Genomic DNA, 22,189 nt, shown 5'->3' with positions numbered 1-22,189 from the left:
CCCTCACAGCCCCGAGATCCCCTCGGATCCCCCCGCACTCCCAGCCCGGGGATCCCCCGGGATCCCCTCGGTACCCCCGGCCCACGCCTCAGCCCAGGGACCCTCCCGCACCCCCAGCCAGGCTCCCAACCCCGGGGATCCCCTGGGATCCCCCGAACCCGGGGCACCCCCTCCACCCCCAGCGCCCAGCCCAGCCCGGGGTCCCCTCGGGTCTCCGCTATCCCCACCCGGTCCCCATCCGGGGGATCCCCCCTGTACCGTACCCCCATCGGGAGCACCCGCTCCCCTCACGGCAGCACGGCCCCTCACGGCGGCTGCGGCGGCGGCCAATGGGGGCGGCGCGGGCGGGATAAAAGCGGCGGCGCTGGGGCCGGGACGGGCAGGGCCGGCCCGGGGGCTGCACGGCTCGGGCACGGCTCGGCCCCGCTCGGGCACGGCGCTGCCCATGGAGGCGGCGCGGGGCTGGAACGGGTGCGCACGGCGGGAGCCGCCGCCCTCCCCGCCCGCGGCCGCGGAGAAACCGCGCGGGGCCCCGGGCACCGGCACCGGGAGCGGCGGCAGCGGGGAAGGGTGGCGGGGAGAGCGGCCCCGCAGCGAGGAGGACAACGAGCTGAGCCTGCCCGGCCTGGCCGCCGCGTACACCTCCATCCTGCGGGCGCTGGGCGAGGACCCGCAGCGGCAGGGGCTGCTCAAGACGCCCTGGAGGGCGGCCACGGCCATGCAGTTCTTCACCAAGGGCTACCAGGAGACCATCGCGGGTAGGGAGCGCTCCCGGGGCCGCGGGGATGGAGCTGGGATTGATCAATTGATGAGAACTGATCGCTGTCCTGTCACCGCGTCACCCAGCTCGTTATCGCCTGTGTGCCTCGCTGTCCTCTCCCTCCCCAAATATCTCGGGTGTTTTTTAATTAAACTCCGTGCAGGTAAAGTTTCCATTCTGTCGCAAGCCTCTCGTTTGGGCGAGCACAGCAAGTGCTTTTGCTTTCTCTCTTCCGATGGAAACTTTTCCTGCCCTGGCGTAGGAACTCGTGGGTTCCGTCCTTCCTCCCTCCCCGGCTGTGCTCGGACAGGGTGGGAACCCAATCCAATCCAACCCAATCCAATCCAGGTTTATTCCCATTAGCAGACAGAAGGGGTTTGAGTTTTCTCAGGAAAAGTCCCGTTATGCCGATGTTTTAATCAAGTGAGGTTTTTCAAAGGTGGGAATGAAACTTAAGAAAGCGAGGTGAGGAGAAAAGAAGAGGACCGGGAGATCCCTTCCCCATCTCAGGGTCCCAGCAGCAAGTGCAGGTGTGGAGGGGAGCCCCAGGTTCACATCCCTGCTCCAGGTGTGTGTCCCTGCTTGCTGGGTGAGGGTGTGAGGAAAGGAACTGGCTGGGATATGTTCTCATCAACAACTCATGACTCCAATGCAGGGTAAATACTGCTTGAAAATGCATCTTTTTACATCACTTTTCCTCTTCTCAGCCTCTTGGCTAAGGACTGTACCCAGTACAAACAGTAAAAAAGAGCCTGGAGAGCTTGGGAATTCCCCTTTCTGCTCCTTCTTACAGTAAAGGCGAGTTCCTGTCAGTGAGGGATGCAGAGAGAGCCAGCAAGGATCCCTGAGTGTGGCTGAGCAAGGGCTGCTCCTGCCCTGCTCTCTGGAATCGGCACTGGGGTGCTGAGCCTGCCCCAGGCTCCATCAGGATGCTTTGCCCAAAGCAAAGGCTGCACTGTGCTGCTGATGGCATCAGGGAGCTCCTGCTGCCACATCAGAGCCCTTTTCTAAGGGCACCGGGCTTCAACTTAAAGGCTGGGGCTTGTGTTTAGTTTCTTTTTTATTTCTCTGCTGTTGGCTCTTTCGAAATCAGATTTCTACAACTTCCAGCATTCACTTACTCACGGCCAGCTTAAACTCTTGTGCCACTGTTGTGTCCCAGGAACAGCATTTCTGCCCTGGAAGTTGCTCTGCCTTTCAGATCAAGCCAGGTTTTTGGCTCACAGCTGGGAGCAGCTCTGGGCCCCTTGTTCCTCTCTTAGTCCTGCTGCACGGTGCGTTTGAGGTGAGGTTTCATTAGGTTTCGTCTTTTGTTTGCTGGGATTAACTTTCCTGCTGTAAAACACAGGAGGTCTCTCAGCCATCCTGCCAGGCTCTAGCACAGGGAATGTTTCCAGTGATAACTTGAGCACCAATTTCTGTGCTGAACCTGGATGAGGTTGCTGCCCTTCTCAAGTCCTCTCTTACCTTGCTGCCAGTTTTGTGTGCTCGCGTTACCTGAAGTAATTTTAAAAACTTTTTTCTGCTCCAAGCTGGGTTCTCTGGGATTTTCTAATCTCTCACATTCATTTAATTAAGCAGAGTAGTTCTGATACTCCCCTCCTCTGATTATCCATGGGGGAGAGCTGTATTATATCCAAGGACAGAAAATGTCACTGCTCGTGCTCTGCTCCTGGACTGCTTCTTTCTTTTTAGGAAATCATGTCAGGCTGGGACACTAACATTCCTTCCTGTGTCAGGTGGGGAATCCTTTTACTTTCCAGCTGCTCACCCCTTCTTGCAGGATGCTCAGCTTCCACTTTTCCCAGCCAGACAGAAGGAAGAGCTGCAGCTGAAGCACAAGCCCACAGCAGAGAGCAAAGCAAGCGGTGGATGGAGAGTTTGTTAGGAGAATCAGTATGAGTGAAGTCTTCTTACAGAGTTTTAAATGACTGATGAATCCTACAGAACATTTGGGCACAAGAGTAGCTTTGGGACTGCTGCTGTCCCTGCTGCAGCATCCTGTGCTGTTCCCTTGGATATACTAATCCAGCTCTCTGCCTGGCCAGGCTGGCAACTGGACCAGTAAGTGAAAAAGAAAATGAACCAAAACCAGCCCAAACCCTCCCCAAAATCCTGACAGGAAGCAGCCCTGACCTCTTGTTTTCCCAGGCTTTTTTTTTGCAGCTTGTTCAGCTCCTCCTGTGCAGCTGTCTGGGTAGGCAGAGGTTAAAGCAGGGATTTGCAGGGTGTGTTTTGAGGAGTGTTTCCATTTTATCCCTGCAGCAGGCATAAGATGAGGGGCTCTCACAATAGCTGCAAGTTCCATCCTCCCAGGAGAGGTTCCTCAGGTAAAAGCTCTGTGGTTGTGGTAGTTGTACAGCCACATGGCCAAAGTGTGTGTGTGTGTGTGTGTGTGTTGCAACAGGTCCCTGCTGAGCTCACAGGGCTGGAGGTGCAGCCAGGAGGGAGTGACACAGGTGGCCCAGGGCAGTGAATGGCACAACAGGGACAGGCTTTAAAATCAGCCCTGTGACCTCGTCTGCTGCAGCATCTGCCCTGGGGAGGGGGAAGCAATTAGTGTCTGATGGAGTTTTCATTTTCATAAAGGAACACAAAGGAAGATGTGATATATACACCCAAATTGTAGAATTGTTTAGGTTGGAGAAGCCCTCTGAGATCGAGTCCAACCATTCCCCAGCACTGCCAAGGCCACCACTGAGCCCTGTCCCTGAGTGCCACATCCACACAGCTTTTAAATCCCTCCAGGGATGGGCACTCCACCCTTGCCCTGAGCGGCTGTGCCAATGCCTAATCACACTTTCAGTGAAGAAATTTTTGCCAATATCCAATCCAAACCTCCCCTGGCACAACTTGTGGCCATTTCCCCTTGTCCTGTCCCTGTTCCCTGGAGCAGAGCCCCATCCCCATGGCTGTCCCCTCCTGTCAGGAGCTGTGCAGAGCCACACGGGCCCCCTGAGCCTCCTTTGCTCCAGGCTGAGCCCCTGCCCAGCTCCCTCAGGGATTCTCCAGACCCTTCCCCAGCTCTGTTGTCTCCTGAGAGTGTCAAGCTGCTGTGCACTGCCAGGTCTGTGTTGGGTGTGCTTGGCTTTCACCTCCCTCCCTGTGTTATTGCAAGGGGATGGCCTTTAGGGATCCCTTCCAGCCCAAACCATTCCATGAGCTTTTTGGCTTCTGTGTGTCTGAGAACATAATAATAATAATAATAATAATAATAACAACCTGGAGCATAGTTAAACGTGCTGTCATTTGATCTCCTGTGCTGGGTGTTGTCACTTGGCTTCCATGACACCTGCTTGTATTTGTATGTTTGTATTTCCCAGAGCTTAGCTTTGTAGTATGGTAGGGAAGATAACACCTGAATTCTGTCTCTCCATTCAGATTTGTGAGCAGCTGAGAAGCTGATTCTGCTTTCCAGCTTCTACTCTGTGTATTTCCTGCCTTGTTTTCAGCAGTGCAGAGTGGCTGTTCTGCCTTACCCTCCATTCATCTCTGCTATCTGTGCTCTGCAGCTGCTCAGGGCTGTGTCAGAGCCATTAGCAGAGTTTACTTGTTAAATATCTGTATCTGGCTCTTTCTGTTAATTCCAGATTGTCATTTATTAATCCTGGCTTTACCAAAGGCCTCAACCTCTTTCATTGACAGGATGTATTCAAATGTGCTGTTCCCACTCTGTAGTACCAGTCATCACACTTGGCAAGAATGCCTCTAGTGATTTCAAATAAAACCCACCTGGGGACCAGATTAAAAACCCTGACAGCTCAGTGCAGACACTCCAGCATTGGTGTAGACTGGCAGCTGCTGCAACAGAAACCTCTCAATGTGTTGGTAAGGAAGGCAGAGCAGGAAAGTCACCAAAAAAGTAACTCCCAATTTCATGCAGTGTTTCTGTGCCAGCATCCAAGAACATCTGTTCTTTTCCAGGGTCAGATCTATCAGCTTCCTATTTCTGGGTGTAAATTCTGAGTGTAAATTGTATTTCAGAACAGCCCCCTTGGCTGGTGAGGGTAAACTGCAGGGCTGTGCCTTCAGCTTTTTGAGAGCTGGTTCAGGCAGATATCTGCTACACAAACCTTGTCAAACCTTGTCCCTCCTTTTACTAAAGGCTTCATGGCATCCTCAGAGGTGCTGTCTGAGGGTCTGACAATAAATACTGCAAAGCACAAGTGTGTGCAAAGGCAGCAAATGAGTGTAAAATGAGAATAAATGAGAATAAATGGATATACAAGGTTGCAGACAGCACTAACTCAACTGAAACTGAAGGTTTCAGACCCAAGCAACTGGTAAGTTACAGAAACAGTGTCAGTGATCCTGCCTTTGTAAGGTGAATCATAAATGAGTGGTTTGTATTGTGTAATCCTGCAGGAAACATTAGGCACAGGCCTGGACGAGCTGTATCTGCAGGAGGAAGTTAAGTTAAGTTGTTCTCATCAGCCACAAACACTCAAAGCAAAACTTGGTCACCAGTCTGGGCTTGGTGATGGTGGGAGCTGCTGCCAGGGGACTCTCCCAGCCTTTATTCATGTGAGCAGCTCTCAGGCATGCTGGCAGGTTCACCCATCTTTTCAGTGTGTTCAGCAGGGAAATGAAAATCAGAAATACTGGGAGGGGATGACTTTGCTTCCTGGACCTCTGGGGTTTGAAAGGCTGCAAGGCAAGTGACTCTGCTGGGCACCTTTTATTTCAAAGCAATAAACTAGTTAGGTCATTTCCTCACTCATCAGTTTGTATGCTTTTCCTACACTGTGGGGTGAAAAAATTCAACCTTAATAATCTTTTCTTCTAGTGGATTTGGTATTTTTATAGAGGACAACAATGGTGTAAGCTCCTAAATTTTTCCAGGCTGCTTGGTTTGCTGTGCTGAGGTGCTAAGCATTGCTGTGTCAAAACACACAGTGCCTTGAGCAAACAAGGCTGTTTGATCAGCAGCCCTGCCCTTTGCCAGAGCTGGGGAGCTGCTGTGCTTTCCTGGAACTGAGGAGCTGCTGGCTCATCCATGAGCACATGGATGTGTTTCATGGAACTGAGGAGCTGCTGGCTCATCCATAAGGACATGGATGTGTTTCATGGAATTGGGGAGCTGCTGGCTCATCCATGAGCACATGGATGTGTTTCATGGAACTGAGGAGCTGCTGGCTCATCCATGAGCACATGGCACGTGTTTCATGGAACTGAGGAGCTGCTGGCTCATCCATGAGCACATGGCACGTGTTTCATGGAACTGAAGAGCTGCTGGCTCATCCATGAGCACATGGCACGTGTTTCATGGAACTGAAGAGCTGCTGGAGCACCTGGCATGTGTTTCATGGAATTGAGGAGCTGCTGGCTCATCCGTGAGGACATGGATGTGTTTCATGGAATTGAGGAGCTGCTGGCTCATCAATGAGCCCATGGCACGTGTTTCATGGAACTGAGGAGCTGCTGGCTCATCCATGAGCACATGGATGGGATCTGTCAACAGCTGAAACCTCAGCCCTGCTCTGCTCCAGCCAGGGCAAATCAGAGGGTGGGAAATACAGGGCTGTTCAGAGAGAGGTTTTTTGGGGTTTCTTCAACCTCTGCCCCCACAGAAGGGATGCCTACCATGCTTGAACACACACTAATTGCAGTGAAACTTCTGGGAACTGGGATTTTCCTGGATCATCTGCCCTTCCTGTCAATGCTCAAGTAACACTAAGCTTGGTTGGGTTTTGTTAGGAATTTATTAAATATTGTGACCTCTTGGATATGAGCTGTTGCAGGCTTCTGATCTTTCATGTTGCTCTTCTAAAGAGTTTTGTTTTTGATTTTTCCTTTGTTTCAGTTTCTGAAAGAAGTGTGGGTGAGCACCTTCTGTCACATGGGACATTGAAATGGTTATTGAAAAATCCTGATACATTTTAATGAGCATCTCCATAATGCTGCTTTCCCTCACATTAATAAACCTCCTGTCAGAGGACAACTTCTAGAACCTAATCTTGGCTTCATCTGTCTGCAGGAGCTGGTCTGTTATGAATAGACTCCAGTCTCCCTACAACATGGAGGGTATCTCACAGGAAAATAAACAAATCTGTACAAATCACAGCCAGAATTAGCTGAAGAGCAATAATGCTGCTCCTTTATCTTTGCTTCTATGAAATGTCCCTTGAACCACATGTCTGGTTCACCTCCCTCCTGGTAACTGAGGGATTGAGCTTTGCTTCTGAAGCAAATGTCCCTGTCTGAAGCTGGGTGTCTGTTTCTAGAGCTTTGGTGATGAAATCTGAAAAAGTAGCCAGAAACTTGTAAATTCCTTTGTGTCTAAGGTTTCTCCTGGTTTCTGCTAGAAGGTGTGTTATCACAAGTGTTCATTTCTCAGCATCTTTTGAACCCTATTGCCTATTTCAACAGTCATGTGGCATCTCAGGCTGTGCCTCTTTCTAGAGCTCTTCAAGACATCTTGAAGCAAATGACATACCCAGAGCCTCCTTTTCTTAGCAACCTGAAGTCATTCACTTTCTGCAGCAGTACAAGCCCTTTACATTAAAGCTTTTATAGCCTGGCTCTCTGAATGCATCACAAATTCCTGGTGCCTTTTTCATACTCAAAGGCTGCACTAATTTTCTTGTTGCTTGTCTGGAATTTTTTCCCTAACTACAATTACCTGTAATGTCATCACATGAATAACGAAAAACAAAGCCAGGTTTAACTTTACATTTTACTGCTTATCCAGCAGTAGCTGAGAGGTTTTTCCAGCGGTTCCTTTCCAGATTTCATCCTGACCCTGCTGGTTTCCCTGCCACACATCCAGCTGTTAACTGGTGTCTCCTGGTGCAGTCACATCTGTCCTCAGCTGGGGAGGGACTCTGGGAAAGACAACCAGAAACATCTACAGCATTGCCCAGGTGCTTCTGCCTTAAAGACCTTAACCTTGGCTGGCTCCTGGCACTGCTCTTCTGGGGCAATGACCAAACCATGACCTGCTCCTGGCCCACGTGAGCTCCCTGCCACTGCTTTGGGGGTGACTCTGTGTTCTGGAGGAGCCTGAGCTCAGACACTGCTTTACTTGTCACAGACATCTTTTATGGAAAATCCTTTCCTTAGGATTTTTCCTCCTGAGAAGCTGGGAGGCCTCAGGAACAAAATGTGAACAATGGTTATCTGCTGCTGTGGAATGCAACAGGTGCATCTGGGATTGCTCTCATGGGGTTGTTTCTAATTAATGGCAAATCACAGCCAGCTGGCTCGGAGTCTCTGTCTGAGCCACAAGCCTTTGTTATTCGTTCTTTCTTTTCTATTCTTAGCCCAGCCTTCTGATGAAATCCTTTCTTCTATTATTTTAGTATAGTTTTAATGTAATATATATCATAAATATTATATATTTATATATATAATATATATATATATATATAAAATATAAAATTATAAATCAAGCCTTCTGAAACATGGAGTCAATCCTTGTCTCTCCCCTCATCCTCAGACCCCTGTGAACGCTGTCACATTAGTTTGTTTGGGGGGTGTGAGTTGTCCCATAGGATGTGATCCTGCCTTGGCCCATTCCTGCCCTGCCTGTGGCACTGTCACTGTGGAGAGAGAGGGACAGAGGGGACAGCCAGGACCTGTGAAATGGGGTCAGGAGAGCCTTGTCCTTCTGTCCCTGCCAGGATGGATGGATGAGCTCCAGAGAGCTCCTGAGGCTGCCTTGATCCTGCTGGCACTGAGCAACCTGCACTTAAATTGCAGCTGTGAGGCAGCTGAACACCACAGGGAAGTGCTTAAACCCCTGGTGGGAGCAGCCTGCATCACTTCACTCCAGCACAGTGCAAAAGGCAGCTCTGGATGCTGTGAGCTGCTGCAGTGCTGCCATCCCTCCTCCCCTTCACCTCCCGAGCCCGTGCTGGGGGGGCTCTGCCTTCTCTCGTTGCCAGAGGTGCTTTTGCTGTCCTGTGTCACATTAAAGCCATGCAAATAGTTTCTATAGCAACAGGTGTCTTTGCCGAGCTCTGACGCAGAATCCTGAAAGGTCTTTCTCATTCTGTCTTCACCCAGTTCTGATTTTTCATTTTATCAGCTCTTTTTTGAAGATAAAGGGCAAATTAATTCTGCTCTGTTTCAGGAGTTAACTTGCAGCACAGGTGGCTGTTTAGTTTCAACAGCCCAATGAAGTTTTTGCACCAGGAGCTGAACTTTTGGCTGAAGGAAAATTCAGCTGGAATGATTTAGAGAGCACAAACTCTCTGTACAAACCATGAAGTCAAACTAGGGAAGCATGGTCTGGTAGGTAGAGTGAAAGAATGGGAAAAGGGGCAAAAATTTGTCCCCAGCTTTGCTTCTGCCCTGTTTAGTCTGAGGTTATTTCCCCTCCTGTCCTTTCAGCTCTGTTAAATTTTCCAGAACATGTGCTGCAGTACACAGGCTGAGCTTTTATGAGCCCTGTTTGATGCTATTGCAAACGGAAAAAATTAGAAAAAATTAAAAAAAATCTTTAAGAAAAACCTAAAAACCCCGGACAAATTTAGATAAGATGGTGTGGCCTCCCTGCACAAGGTGTTTGAGTCTGTGCCAGGGAAGTGTCTCCTGTGTGATCACTGCCAACAGTGGGACACAGGGAGAAGCAGCTGTGGAAAGATGCTCTGCTCACTCTGCTTTTATCAACATGGGCTTGGGCTGCAAAGGGGGAGGTGTAGGGATGGGCAGGGTTCAAGCTGGGCTGATTTTCAGGAACAGACACTTGTGAAGCAGAGACTGGAGCAGAATAGGGAGAGGTGACCACTCAAGACGGTGGCCATTTACTCAGGTGGTGGCCTTCAGCCTCACACTTGGTTTTACCTTTGTGCCCTTGCATCACCTGGCACTTGTGGAGGAGTTTTTGGAGGTCCTAACACTGAGCTGGTTTCTTCCTTTGTGGGCCTTCTTCTCAGGGAGTAGCTGGTGCTGACAAAATCAGCCCAACTCACTGCAGGCACAGTGCCGGCGTTGTCTGTCACTTGGCTGCGACTTGCTGATAATATTAAATAAATAAATAAAAGATGCAAAAAATGGCAAGACCACCATAAATAAGAAGCTTGAAGCTCCTCACAGCTCTGTGGCTGCAATTCTTGATGTGCAGATGTGTTTTCTTACCTCTGAAACTCCCCTGGCTGTGCTGGGGCACTGCCCATGCTGCTGAGGCTGAGCTGTGGCATTGGAGGGGATGTGCAAGAAGGATGGGTGCTCTTTTTGCTTCTGTTTGATTGCTCTGGCCCTGAGAGGGATGCAGGGTGCCTTTTGTTCCTGGAGTTGCCTGTGTGGTACTTCTGAGGTCACTAAAACTTCTCTTTTCTCCCCTGAGCTGTGCCCATGATACAACACAGCTGGGAGAGAAAGTTTGTGAGGACCTGCTAATATATATTTTATATTTTATTTAGTGTATATCCATCCATATACACGTGGATTTGAGGCTTCAGGAGTGAAGCACCTTCTGTTGTAGCTCTGCTCTGTGTCACACACCAGGACTCTTAATGAGAATTTGGCCATTTCTGGCTGTTCTGAACAATCTGCTTTGCTCGTGCGCTGACGTAAATCCATATCTGACATCAGGCTCTGATATGCTCCTGGTGAGGCTGGTGTGACCTGAGCTGGGGGTCTAATAACAGCAGCAGTCACTCTGGAGATGCTTCATGGATCTGTTTGGATTTTGGTTTAATAACTCTGGCCACAGCAGCAGGTTTTGTGCAGCCACTGTTTGCCTTTCAGCTGTGGAAATGGCACGGCTGCAGAGTGCTGCAGGAGGGAGCTCAGCACTCAGAGTGCTGCTCTGCCTCCCCTTCCCTCTCCTGTGAGCCTGTTCAGGTCCTCTCTTTTGGGCTCTCCCTTTGCCTGGCTGAATTCATGATTATACATGTACCTGATGCTGCCCATGCAATCAAAACCCTCTCCAGCGGCGCTCGGTTTAAACCCAGAAATTCAAAGATCAGAATTATGTGCTTTCACAGAGCTGTTCCCTGGCCTTTTTCATGCCCCTATTCCAGCCCTCTGACCTGATCCAAACCCTCCTGGGATTCATCCTGCCTGCCTTGGTTGCCAGCCCTGCTCAGGAAGGATCCCGTGTCGCAGGCGGAGCGCGTTTCCAGGGTTACCTGTGCAGGGCTGATAGCAGGCAGGAAATTAAAATGCTCCGTGATGATGATCCCTTATCGACAGCAGATGGTGGCCATTAGCTGGATGTGTGTGTGTGGGGAAGGCACCAAGGCAAGCAGAGCAGACATCACTGTTGGCTTTGTGTCACCGCCACCGTTGGGTTTGTGTCACCATCGCTAAGTTTGTGTCACCACCACCCTTGGGTTTGTGTCACCATCACTAAGTTTGTGTCACCACCACCCTTGGGTTTGTGTCACCAGCCCTGCAGGTGCTCCCTGGTGCTTGCAGGGCAGTCCCTGAGTGCCCTGCTCTGCCTGTGGTGTGTGGGACTCTGCTTTCCTGGAAGGAGCTCCAAGGAGCCAGTGTGGCTCCCAGCTGAATTTGTTTGCAGAGTTCCTTGTCCCTGTTATCAGCCCACCTGTACAGGTGGTTGTCTCCTGCAAGTTTCTCCTTCCTACATAACTTTCTTTCTTGTTCTTCAAAAGACCTGGGTTCTTGGCTTGGGATTATTCTACTTTTAAGATCTCTGAGCATGGTTCAGGTGCCTGCAATCTCTGTGGAGACTGATGTGCCAGGATTGTTTGGGGATTTGTCAAGTGACTGATGAAAGTGGAAAATCAACTGAGGATCCATTCTGAGATTAGCCAGGTGTCATGTTATGTGCTCCTTTTTTACTGAGCTGTCTCTTCTCCCTCCTGTCTCAGTGGGAGTTTCCACACCTCACTTTTCTGCCGACTCTGAGGTGCAGAATTAGGCTGGAGTGTGGATGTGTCTGCCCATTTCAGATCAGGACAGCAAATCTCTCCCCAGATGTGTTTCTGACTTCTGTGTGTACCTGAACAGCTGCAGGATGAAATTTGCCTGCAAAGCCTTCTTGGAGACAGCAATGCTGCTGTTAAATGTTTGCAGGAACCACTGTGGTGGATTTTTAGGTTTTCCCTGACCTCAGGCTGGCTTTGCTTGCTGGAAGCACGGCTGGAAGCCCACAGTGTCAGCTGTTAATTGCTCTAAAGATGTCAGTAATTCTGCAGAGACCAGACCTGTTCTAACCCATGCTCGAGCTATTAATTGAATAGAACACTCCAGGCTGACTTCTGGTGCAGCACGTAGGCAGGGTGACACCAGGGCAAATGTGTGATTGTACCCAAACCAAAACTGCTTGTGATGTTACTCCTCACTTCCCTCCACACCTTAACCCTAAAATCTACAGCCCTGAGAGAGCTCTGCCCTTGCTACAAGCTTTCTTCTTGTCTGGAAGAGCCTGCCATGATTTTTGGGTTTATTTTTAATGCAGATGTTTGATTTCAGATGTCCTGAACGACGCCATCTTCGACGAAGACCATGATGAGATGGTAATTGTGAAGGACATAGACATGTTCTCATTGTGTGAGCATCACCTCGTTCCATTTGTTGGAAAGGTAACTCTCCCTCACAGAACAAATGTGGGAATGCACAGTAAAAGACCTTAAGGATATGTAAAAGACTTTGCAGCTGTAGCTACAAAGCTTTTTAAGGCTGTAAGTACTCGCTGCTTACGGCTACAGTCCTAGAAGTTTAATCTTCAGAATACAAATAAGGAAGGTCTCCTTAATGTGAGCTTTTATTTGAATTTAAGCTCCTGAAATATAATGCTCAACCTTTGCTAGTCTAAGTAATCTAATGGTTTCTGACATTTCATATCAAAGCTCTTCTCCATGAAGCAGCAGCAAGCCTTGAGGGCAGACATCTCGATATTAAACCAGCTCACCCTGCACACTGGCTCTGTCATGGATTTAGCTCCTGGCTCAGAGCTATCCAGAGCACATCCATCTCTCTGAAGCCCCCTGTGAGTGGAACACACTCATTAGCAGCCCTGCCTTAATTATGTGAGCCAGGTCAGGCAGAGGGTGGCCAAATCTGGCAGTGCTTGATTGGGGAGTCCTGTGAAAGGGGCTGGTGCTTCACAGGGTGCTGGAATTGTATTCCCAACAACTTCAGGAAGATAAAATTTCTCCAGTTAACCACTGTAGAGGCGATGAGGAGTTCTGAGTGGGAGCTGCACGTCTCAGCCTCTTCAGTCCCTTCTCAGCACAGAGGATGGAGCTCAGCCTGAGCCATCTGTTACCACGAGGTGCTCACAGGTCCAAGAGCAGCACGTGCTTGTGTTGTCTGTAAAATTCAATCAGTGCCACATATGTTCCAAGCAAATTGTCTCCCCATAATAAAATACATGAACAGAAACCAGCTGTTTATTTAGCTGAGTCAATTCAGGTTTGTCTGCTGTCTTTTCTTGTTGTTGGTATTTCATACTGGAGAACAGGATAACCTCTTTTTCTGTGCAAGCTTTCTGTTGTGCCTGTTACTCTTGGTTGTGTGCACTGTGTATATTCTCCCTGTTACTCCTGTGGCAATGTGTGCATTTTTTTTTTTTTTACATCCAGCTGTTTAGCCTGTGTGGTTTGGAGAAATCTCCTCACAAACACCAACTCATCCTTAAAAATGACTTGGTATGGCTCTGAATATTCAGAGTAACCATTGCCCTGCTGGGTGCACCAAACAGGCTGCAAACAGTGACCTGTAGGTCTTGCACTTGCAGTTCTGCCTTACAGGAAATCGAGAAATCTGCAAAAATATGGGGAACAGGATTCAAGGCTTGTTTCTAAGCAGTGTCTCTCTGTCTGAAATGTTTCATGTATCTTTCCAGGTGTCAGTGGGCTGATTGCCTGACAGGAGGGGTAGGAATGAGCAAGTTAGCCAGGTGATCAGGTGCACTGTGGTGCCTCCACTGCAGGTGCAGCAGCACAGGATTCTGAGATGGGGCCTCCAGGCAAAGCCAGAATCCCCCACTGACACAGCCCTGCTCCAGCTTGGCTCATTTTCCAAGTCTCTGGTACAGTGGCACAGGACTGGTTTATAATCTGTTATAACTCTGAACCCACTGGGATTCAGTGGATTCCTAAAAACAAGGAGCTAAATGTCCTTCCCTCCATATCTGAGCACTTTTCTGCTAAACTCCTTCCAATTTAGTTCAAGTACGTGTTCAGCAAATCCATATTTGAGCAGGATGGAAGCTGAGTTAATCACCAGTGATCTCTGATACTAAAACAAGAGAAATAATCAAATCAGGAAGTGCAGCCTGATTTTTGGTGGCAAAGCACTTCTTGCCACCAGAACTTTCACTGCAAGTAAAGCACAGTCCCTCTTCCTTCCTCTCCCTAAATCCATTTAAGGCCTTGGAAGAAAAGCATGTTTATTTTAGACAAATAGTGCTGTGCTGAGTAACAGAGACTGCCTTTGTACCCAGATGCAGCAGTGTTCTGGAGCATTCCTGAGGCTTGGAACCTGAGCCTTGGCTCCTGGAGAGCTGTGACTGCTCTGCCCCTCAGAAAAGCTCCCCTGTTCTTCACCAGGACCTCGTGAGATGCTCCCAGCCTCAGCTCCACAGTTCCCGAGGCTTGCGTGGTGCCATGTTCCTCCCACTTGCTGAGACCTCTGGGCAGTCCCAGAGTCAGTCCTGGGGCAAATGCACATCCCATTGTCTGTGCATGAGTTCCACCTGCCCCTGGGAGGGTGCTTTTGCTGCTGTTAATGGCTCTTCTCCCCTGCCCAGGTGCACATTGGTTATCTCCCCAACAAACAAGTGCTCGGCCTCAGCAAGCTCGCCAGGTAAGTGTTCTAATGAAAGTGATGCTAATTTGTAAAAAGGATTCCAGGCTGTGCTAGCTGTGTTAATCTGTTAATCTTGTTAATCTCCTCTGCCTCTAAGGCTCAGCCCACTTTGTGTCCTGGATTTGGATTTAGACCAATCCTCAGCATTGGTTTTGGGATTCTTTTTTGGTTTTTTTTTTGTTTTTTTTTTTTTTTTTTTTTTGTTTTTTTTTTTTTTTGTTTGTTTGTTTGGTTTTTTTTGTTTGTTTTTTTTTGTGTTATTTTATTTTATTTTATTTTTTATTTTATTTTATATCTTATTTTATTTTTTATTTTTATTTTTATTTTTATTTTTATATTTTATTTTATTTTATTTTGTTTTATTTTATTTTATTTTATTTTATTTTATTTTATTTTATTTTATTTTATTTTATTTTATTTTATTTGTGTGGAGAGGACAGGATAAATCTTGGAGCTGTGTGTTAATTCTCACCAGTGGCTGCAGCAGAGCCCTGATGCTTTTGTAGGTTCCCCCAGAGTCTGCAGGGAGCTCTGAGGCAAAGAACAAGAGAATTTGGTTATGTTCTAAGGCAAGCCACAAAAAACCAGTGAGAATTTCCAGCTCTTTACCACTTGGGTGTAAATTGGCTAATAAGAGCAAAAATCCGTAAATGAGCACATTTCATGGATATAAATTCAATCTTAAGCTTTCATCTCTTAGCTGACTCTTCAGAAAAAATGTGACATTTCTTTCTTTCACTGCAAACTTGCTGAGAGTGCTGTGGGGTAGATTTTATAGATAAAGTTCAGCCTAAGAAACAAAGCAATTGTGATGCACTTGAGAAATCCATTTAGTATGTAAAACAGCTTTTTTTCCTCAGCAAGTTCCCTTGGATCAGTTGTTGCACTGGCTCTTGTTTTTAAGTGACACTTTCTCCTGCTGGTGAGGAAGAGGATGGTAGATCCCTTCAATAAGCAGATTATTTGGGATCAGAGTGGAGAAACAAATGTAAAAATTTGGCTGCAGCTCAAAAACACCACATAGGTTCTGCTTTCCCTGATGGGTCTGTTAATCCTGCTGTAGTTACAGCAACACTGATGAGAAATTAGCCCTGCAAATCTGCCTGCCTGCTGGGTTTCCTTAGCAGGTAAGGAACCTGTAGGATATGGCAGCAAAATGTCCTAAAGGGATCCAGATCTGTTCTGGGCCCTGCTTGCACAGCAGAGTTGGGTTTGGAAGGGGAAGGGTCCTTGGAGGTCACATCTCACATCTCTGCTGTGTAAATTTGTATTGCAGGGAGGCATTTAGGAGTGGGCTTTGCTCTGGTTAAAAGGCTGGAAAGAGGTTTGGTTTTGTTTTGTTTTGGTGGGTTTTTATTTTTTTATTTCTTTTTTTTTTTTTTTTTGGTTTTTTTTGTGGCTGTAGGAGCTGCTGGAGTTGCAGGCTGGGGTTCTGAGCTGTCAGACCTGCAGCTGTTGGGCAAAATCCTCATCTCCTGTTGGCTGCTCGTATTTGGGGATGTGTGTGGCATCCCATGGCTGGTGTTGAGTTCTGGGTGGGTCTTCAGGTGGGGCAGGGCTGGGGGGTTTGTTCTTTGGAGTTGGATTTCTGAGGAGAATCCATTCCTGAAGAGACTGTCCTGAGCACGGGGTTTCATTTCTGCAGGGTTCCCATGCAGCATCAAGGATCACATTGGAAATGTGCACCCACTGCTTTGTGCTTGCTCTGGTCTCTGTTTCTCTCTTGTCTGCAGCTGGAAAAAGGAGCCCAAAATGCTTTTCATGGATTTTTTTTTTTAATGCAAGTGGGACTATGGTGCTGGAAAGATAAAAATTTCCTCCTGTTTATCCTCAGAATGGAAACCTGCATCAAAATATGTGCAAGGCTTCCTGCACTATGCCCAAATCTCAAATCTTGCCTCTGTGTAAAGTGAGGGTGAGACTCCCATATTCTGCAATAATGAAGAGATTAGGTTCTTGTATAACAAAATGTTCTCACTTTTGAGTGCTCACCATGAAGAGGTTTGGGGGTCAAACTGTGCCTGCCTTTGGTGCCCTGCATAATGCAGCCAGTGTTCAAGCAAAGATTTGTGAGGCTGCTGGTGCTCTAGGCCTAATCTTTCATAATAGGATTAGTTTTATGTGGTGAGTTTCTGTAGTTGTGGATGACCTGCATTCAGTAAACAAACATCTTTCCCTGGGTTTTAAGCTCAGGCTTGAAAATGCTCTTTCAAACAACTGTTTTTACATAAACACCTTGTTAGGACTTCTTCTGTGCAATATCTGAGCATGTTTCCTATCCATATGGTTAATCTAAATATTGTGTTGCTTTGTTTGATGCTGTAGCACAACCATTTCATTGCTGGAGGGCAGTTTGTGCATTTAATTCTCTCTCAAAAGCAGCAAGAGAGTCTCATTGTCAGGGATGATTCTTGTAAGTGATGCTTGAGGCTGCCAGCCAGTGTCTGGCTTTTGTCTGGTGTGCCCAGACAGGTATCAAAGCTTTACAGCAACTCCTTTTTGTGGCCACTTGAAGTGTAATTAAGCATTCGAGCTTGGCATGAACAGCCCCTGCAGTTACAGAGCAATTATATGGATTTTTTAAAATGTGTGGATTCTGGAGCTGTCATTGGGTGTCACTTCCACTGCCACCAATGGCTTAAATTTGGAGTTGTACTGGAGGGGACCATTGAGGTGATCCTGCACTGAAATGTGAAGGATGGGGTGAGATATGAGTGGGTGGAGAGATTCTGTTTTAAATAAGGCCAATTCTGTCTCATTGTTCTCAGCTAAATTTGTGGTCAGATGCAAGAATCCCAAACATTTCTTGCTCAATTCCAGCATTCTGGGCATCCATTATCTGAGCTGACCTTAAGGCAGCATTTGGTCCAGTCTGAAACACAGGGAAATGTTCAGAAATTAGGGAGATTTTGGACATGAATTCCCCCACAGCTGTGTGATGCAGGTGGGTGGGGATACAAGGAATTGCAAACCAGCAGAAGGAGACCAGAGGAGTGACTGGTTTGCCCTGAAATAATCCCTGGTGCTGCAGGTGGGGGGAACCTGTCCCTGCACACAGGGATGTGCCAAGGGCAGGCTGAGATGTTCCTCACAGCCATGGATTCACACAGGGGTCTCTTTTGGCAGCACCAATTTAATTGTGAGGATCAGCCAGTGGCCAGCTGGGAATAACTGTAATATTGTCTTTTTCCTTTCTCCTTTAGGATCGTGGAAATATACAGTAGAAGATTACAAGGTAAACACGAAATTTGGTGTTTGTTGTATGCTCTCCTCTCCTACTCAGTGCAGGGGGCTGGTAACTGTAGATGTGGAGTTTAAGAAGGGAGAAAAATGTTTCTTGAAGAGGTTATGTTGCTGTTCTTAGCCCCTGCATTCCCAGTGAAGGTAACTTCTGCTTAGGGAACTAAATGGAGCCTGGAACTGATTCCAGGGATGAAAGTGCTCCAGGTAGAGCTGCCAGGAGTAACTAAACCAGTTGGATGCTGCTGGGGATGAGCTCTCCTGCAGAGATTTGGAGAGATGCCTTCAGGAATCCTTGGAGCAAGGAGCAAGAGCTGCCTCCTGCCCCTGAGAGGGAGAGGAAGCTGCAGGGTCCAAACCTTGGGCTGGGCTGATCCTGCTGCCTTTGTTCCATGGTTAAATTTGGCCTGGTCTTGGCAAGAGAAGTCTCAGTGACCACCAGGCTGGTGAATAGAGGGTGCTGGAGCTGCAGGAAGTGAAGCTTTGCAGGACAAAGCTAATTTTTGATCTCAGCTTCCTTTCCCTAAGGAAAGAAATTGGGCGTGTGGAATGAATGGTGCAGCAGGAACGTTGGGAACAAACACATTAAAAATTGAAACAGAGCAGAGAGGCAAGAAAATCCTCTTGCAAAATAGGAAATGGAGGAGCTGGTAGAACAAATTGTGGTTGGAGAGATGGAATGCAAGGTGGCTCCAAGGATAAACAAGAAAATAAAAGCTCTGTTGCAGGATACAATTGGAAAAGAGGATGGACGGGGCTGGGAGCACCCTGGTCTGCTGGAAGGTGTCCTTGCCCATGGTGGGGGGTTTGGAATGGGAATGAGATGAGCCTGAATGTCCCTTCCAAGCCAAACCATCCTGGCCCTCTGGGAGCCTGAATTCCCCGTTGTTCCCCCAGTCCAGGAGCGCCTTACCAAACAAATTGCCATCGCCATCACTGAGGCCTTGCAGCCCGCCGGGGTCGGCGTCGTCGTGGAAGCCACGTGAGTGAAACCAGAGCTCCAGGGGGGGATCCCAGGTGTTCCAGGTGTGGGATCCTGGCTTTGTGTGATCCCAGAGCTCCAGGGTGGATTCAGAGCTCCAGGAGGGGATCCCAGGAGTTCTAGGGGTGGGATCCTGGCTTTGTGTGATCCCAGAGCTCCAGGGTGGATTCAGAGCTCCAGGGTGGAATCCAGGAGGTCCAGGGTGGGATCCAGGAACTCCAAGGGTGGGATCCCAGTTCTGTGTGATCCCAGGAGTTCCAGGGGTGGGATCCTGGCTTTGTGTGATCCCAGAGCTCCAGGGTGGATTCAGAGCTCCAGGGTGGAATCCAGGAGGTCCAGGGTGGGATCCAGGAACTCCAAGGGTGGGATCCCAGTTCTGTGTGATCCCAGGAGTTCCATGAATGGGATCCAGGAGTTCTACAGGTGAGATCCCAGGTGTTCCAGTGGTGGGATCCCAGCTCTGTGTGATCCCAGGAGTTCCATTGGTGAGATCTCAGATCTGTGGGATCCCAGGAGTTCCACTGGTGAGATCTCAGATCTGTGGGATCCCAGGTGTTCCATGGGTGTGATCCCAGCACTTCCAGGGGTGGGATCCAGGAGTTCCAGGTCTGGGATCCCAGCTCTGTGTGATCCCAGGTGTCCCATGGGTGGGATCCAGGAGTTCCATGGGTGGGATCCTGGTCCGTGGGATCCCTGTGCTGCAGGGCTGGTGCATGGTGGCTCTGTGCTGTGCTTGGTTGTCAGGCAGAGGGATTAGTAATTACAATAATAATAACAACAACACTATCAATAGTAACTTATTACTACTAGTAATAAAAAATTAGTGATCCTGATGTGCTGGAGCTCACATTTAAAGTGGGAGCTGCCTGATCCTGTGTGGAGATGTGGCAGGGAGGAGCTTCCCCACTGCGCCAGGTCCATGCCCTGTGCTCCTGCTGCCTCCTGGAGCAGTCAGAGCCTGGGAGCAGCAGCAGGCATGTCCTGTGAGCAGAGTGCCCCTTGGGAAGGTGGGATTTCCCTGGGATCAGAGGGCAGGCAGAGCTCAGTGGCTGAGGATGTGACCCTTCCCCAGCTGAGGAGCTGCAGGTGCCCTTTCTGCTTGTGGAGGTTTTGTGACCCTCCCAGAACTGAGTAAGAACCATCTCTCCCTGTGGGATTCCCTTCCCCAGCAGTGTTCCTGGTGCCCTGACTTTCTCTAGGCGTGATTTTCTGCTCTCTCCTAGGCACATGTGCATGGTGATGCGTGGGGTGCAGAAAATGAACAGCAAAACCGTGACCAGCACCATGCTGGGCGTGTTCCGGGAGGACCCCAAGACCCGGGAGGAATTCCTGACCCTCATCAGGAGCTGAAACCGTGTCACCCTCTGGATTGTCCTGTCCTGTGTCGCTGTCTGTCCTTGTCCCCACATCCCAGCTCTAGACTCAATGGTTGTGAATTGTTGTCATGGTCCCCGTGCAGTGAGAGGCTCCTGGTGGCACCTGGGGAAGGTGGGATGGGGGAGGCTCCTCCTGGATTCCCACTGATGCCACAAACAGGAGTTTGGAAATGTTCTTCCGTCCTTGATGCAGAATATCCAGCAGTCAGGAGAGAAGTGGGGCTCAGGAGTGAAATGGATATGTTGTGTTTATCAGAATAAATGTGGAGCAGCACAGGAAACAGCTGAAAGGATGTGGATCTTTGTAGGGTTGGGATTGTCCTGAATTATTGGACTGAATTATGTTTTATTGCAAGTCCTGCAGTGGCTGTTTCAGTACCTGGATATGTGTGTTATACCTCTGAATTGTTACCTCTGGTGTGTTTTATATTCTTGCTAGTATTAACCTTCCTTTTCTGTGTATTTTTTTTGTTTGTTTGTTTGTTTGAGAAATGTGTAAACTCCATTTTTCCTATCCTCTTAACAGGCAGGGAATCAACTTCTGAATTATTTGGGGCACAGCCCTGTCTCAGTACAAAGGGGTTTATGCACCTTTTTCTCTGTGCCTCAGAAGCTCTGACCACTTGAACTGTCAGTCTCTTACTGTTTTTAAGGAAACTTTAACAGAGGAGAGGAAAAAACCCTGCAGAGTCTGTCTGCAGAGTACTGAGGTATCCAAAGAGGTTTTTAATGATATTTATATCTTGAGCTTTCCTTCTTGGGTTTTCACGGGTTAGACTGAGAAGCTTAAATCAGTCTGATAATGTGAAAATGAAGATTTGCAAGCATTCCAAGGTTTCCATTTCCAATGCTGGACCAAAGGTGGGCGTGAAATCCTGAGCACAGCCCAGGTACCTCCCCTCCCTGCCCACAGGTTGGGTTATTCCAGGGCAGAGCAACCTGGAGTGACAGCAGCTCTCGTTTCATAAGAGCAGCTGACAAAAGCATTTCCAGGGCCACCAGGATGAATCAAACCACATTTCCCCCACCCCTGTGTGTGTGGCAACCTCTGTAAGTGGCAGAATTGGTACAAAAAGTTTCAGTCCAGCAGGACTTGGCTGAACTTCTGCTTTGTTACCGTTTTAATGGGTGTTTTGCAACTCTTAATTGGGAAAAGATGAGGAGCGAATGAGAACCACCCTGCTCACAGTGAGCTTGCGAAACAGATGCGAGCCAGGGGTTGGGTGCCCGCGGGTTCCCGGGGCTCTCTCTGCTCTGTGGACATCAATCCAAGCTGTCCATGAAGCTCAGGGCAGTTTCTGCTCTGCCCAGCTCCATCTCACCAACATTCCTCCCTCCTGCTTCCAGTTGCAAACAAAAATAAAAATCACGTCTGGTCAGATTGGGCCTGAAGAGCTTTTTGAAGGAGAACAAGCTCATGTGTTTAATTACACTAATTTCACTTTGAGGGCCTTCACAGCATTATTTAAGAATCTTTTGGAGCATCCTCTGCCCTGGGTTTGTAGGATTGGGTGCTGGGACAGTGTTTGTCTCTGGTGTGAACAAGCTGCGCTGCACATTGCTAAGCCACACCAACCCCATGGCATTTCAGTTTTCAGTTCAGTTTGTTACAAATTTCCAGCTGAAAAGCCTTAAACCTTTCTTGCCTGAGCTTGGCAGTGAACCTCTCCTTTTAGCTCGACTGGAAGGAGATTTTGAGGACCAAAGGGGCACACACCAGTACACTTATTTCTTTTTCCTTGCTTCAGTTTGGGAATTAAATCTCTGTAAAACACTGTGTGGGTCCTGAGGCACCAAAAAAGTTGTGTTTTAACCACTTATCTCTATTCAGGATAAAGTTCATGTTGCACCACCACTGTTCTTTATTTCCATGTGACCTGTAGTCCTTAAAACACACCTCTCTCTACTCGTGGCCTTGGATTTTGTTCCCATTTTTTGCTGTTGTTGATCTCAGTGAGTTTTTTGGGATGTCAGCATTGTTCAGACACAGGAGCTTTAACCACACCCCGTGTGTAAATATGTAAAGGATGTACAGCCCCTGTTGTGCTGCTCTCCAGTGCATTGTCTCTGAAACATTAAAGCAAAATGTTCTCCTTTGGAGTGGGA

At 48.3% G+C, this 22,189-nt stretch overlaps 1 protein-coding gene across 1 annotated transcript; it reads left to right on the top strand.

Annotated features, from left to right (window-relative positions):
* Nucleotides 1-445: 445 nt before the first annotated feature.
* On the top strand, nt 446-22,183 carry GCH1 (GTP cyclohydrolase 1). The gene is made up of 6 exons (XM_063159656.1): nt 446-758; nt 12,146-12,255; nt 14,427-14,482; nt 17,689-17,720; nt 18,623-18,707; nt 19,931-22,183. The coding sequence occupies exons 1-6, from the start codon at nt 446-448 to the stop codon at nt 20,055-20,057; spliced, it is 723 nt and encodes a 240-aa protein (XP_063015726.1). The 3' UTR covers nt 20,058-22,183.
* The last annotated feature ends 6 nt before the right edge of the window (nt 22,184-22,189 follow it).

This window comes from Melospiza melodia, chromosome 6 (assembly GCF_035770615.1).
Source record: "Melospiza melodia melodia isolate bMelMel2 chromosome 6, bMelMel2.pri, whole genome shotgun sequence".
Classification (NCBI taxonomy): domain Eukaryota; kingdom Metazoa; phylum Chordata; class Aves; order Passeriformes; family Passerellidae; genus Melospiza; species Melospiza melodia.
This window is presented reverse-complemented; position numbering and strand designations above follow the sequence as displayed.

Excerpts from the sequence above, each read along its gene's own strand:
- GCH1 (XM_063159656.1), top strand. The coding sequence starts at position 446 with ATGGAGGCGGCGCGGGGCTGGAACGGGTGCGCACGGCGGGAGCCGCCG. Across the intron at positions 759-12,145 it reads CTACCAGGAGACCATCGCGG|ATGTCCTGAACGACGCCATC; the intron begins GTAGGGAGCGCT and ends GTTTGATTTCAG. Across the intron at positions 18,708-19,930 it reads GGCGTCGTCGTGGAAGCCAC|GCACATGTGCATGGTGATGC; the intron begins GTGAGTGAAACC and ends GCTCTCTCCTAG.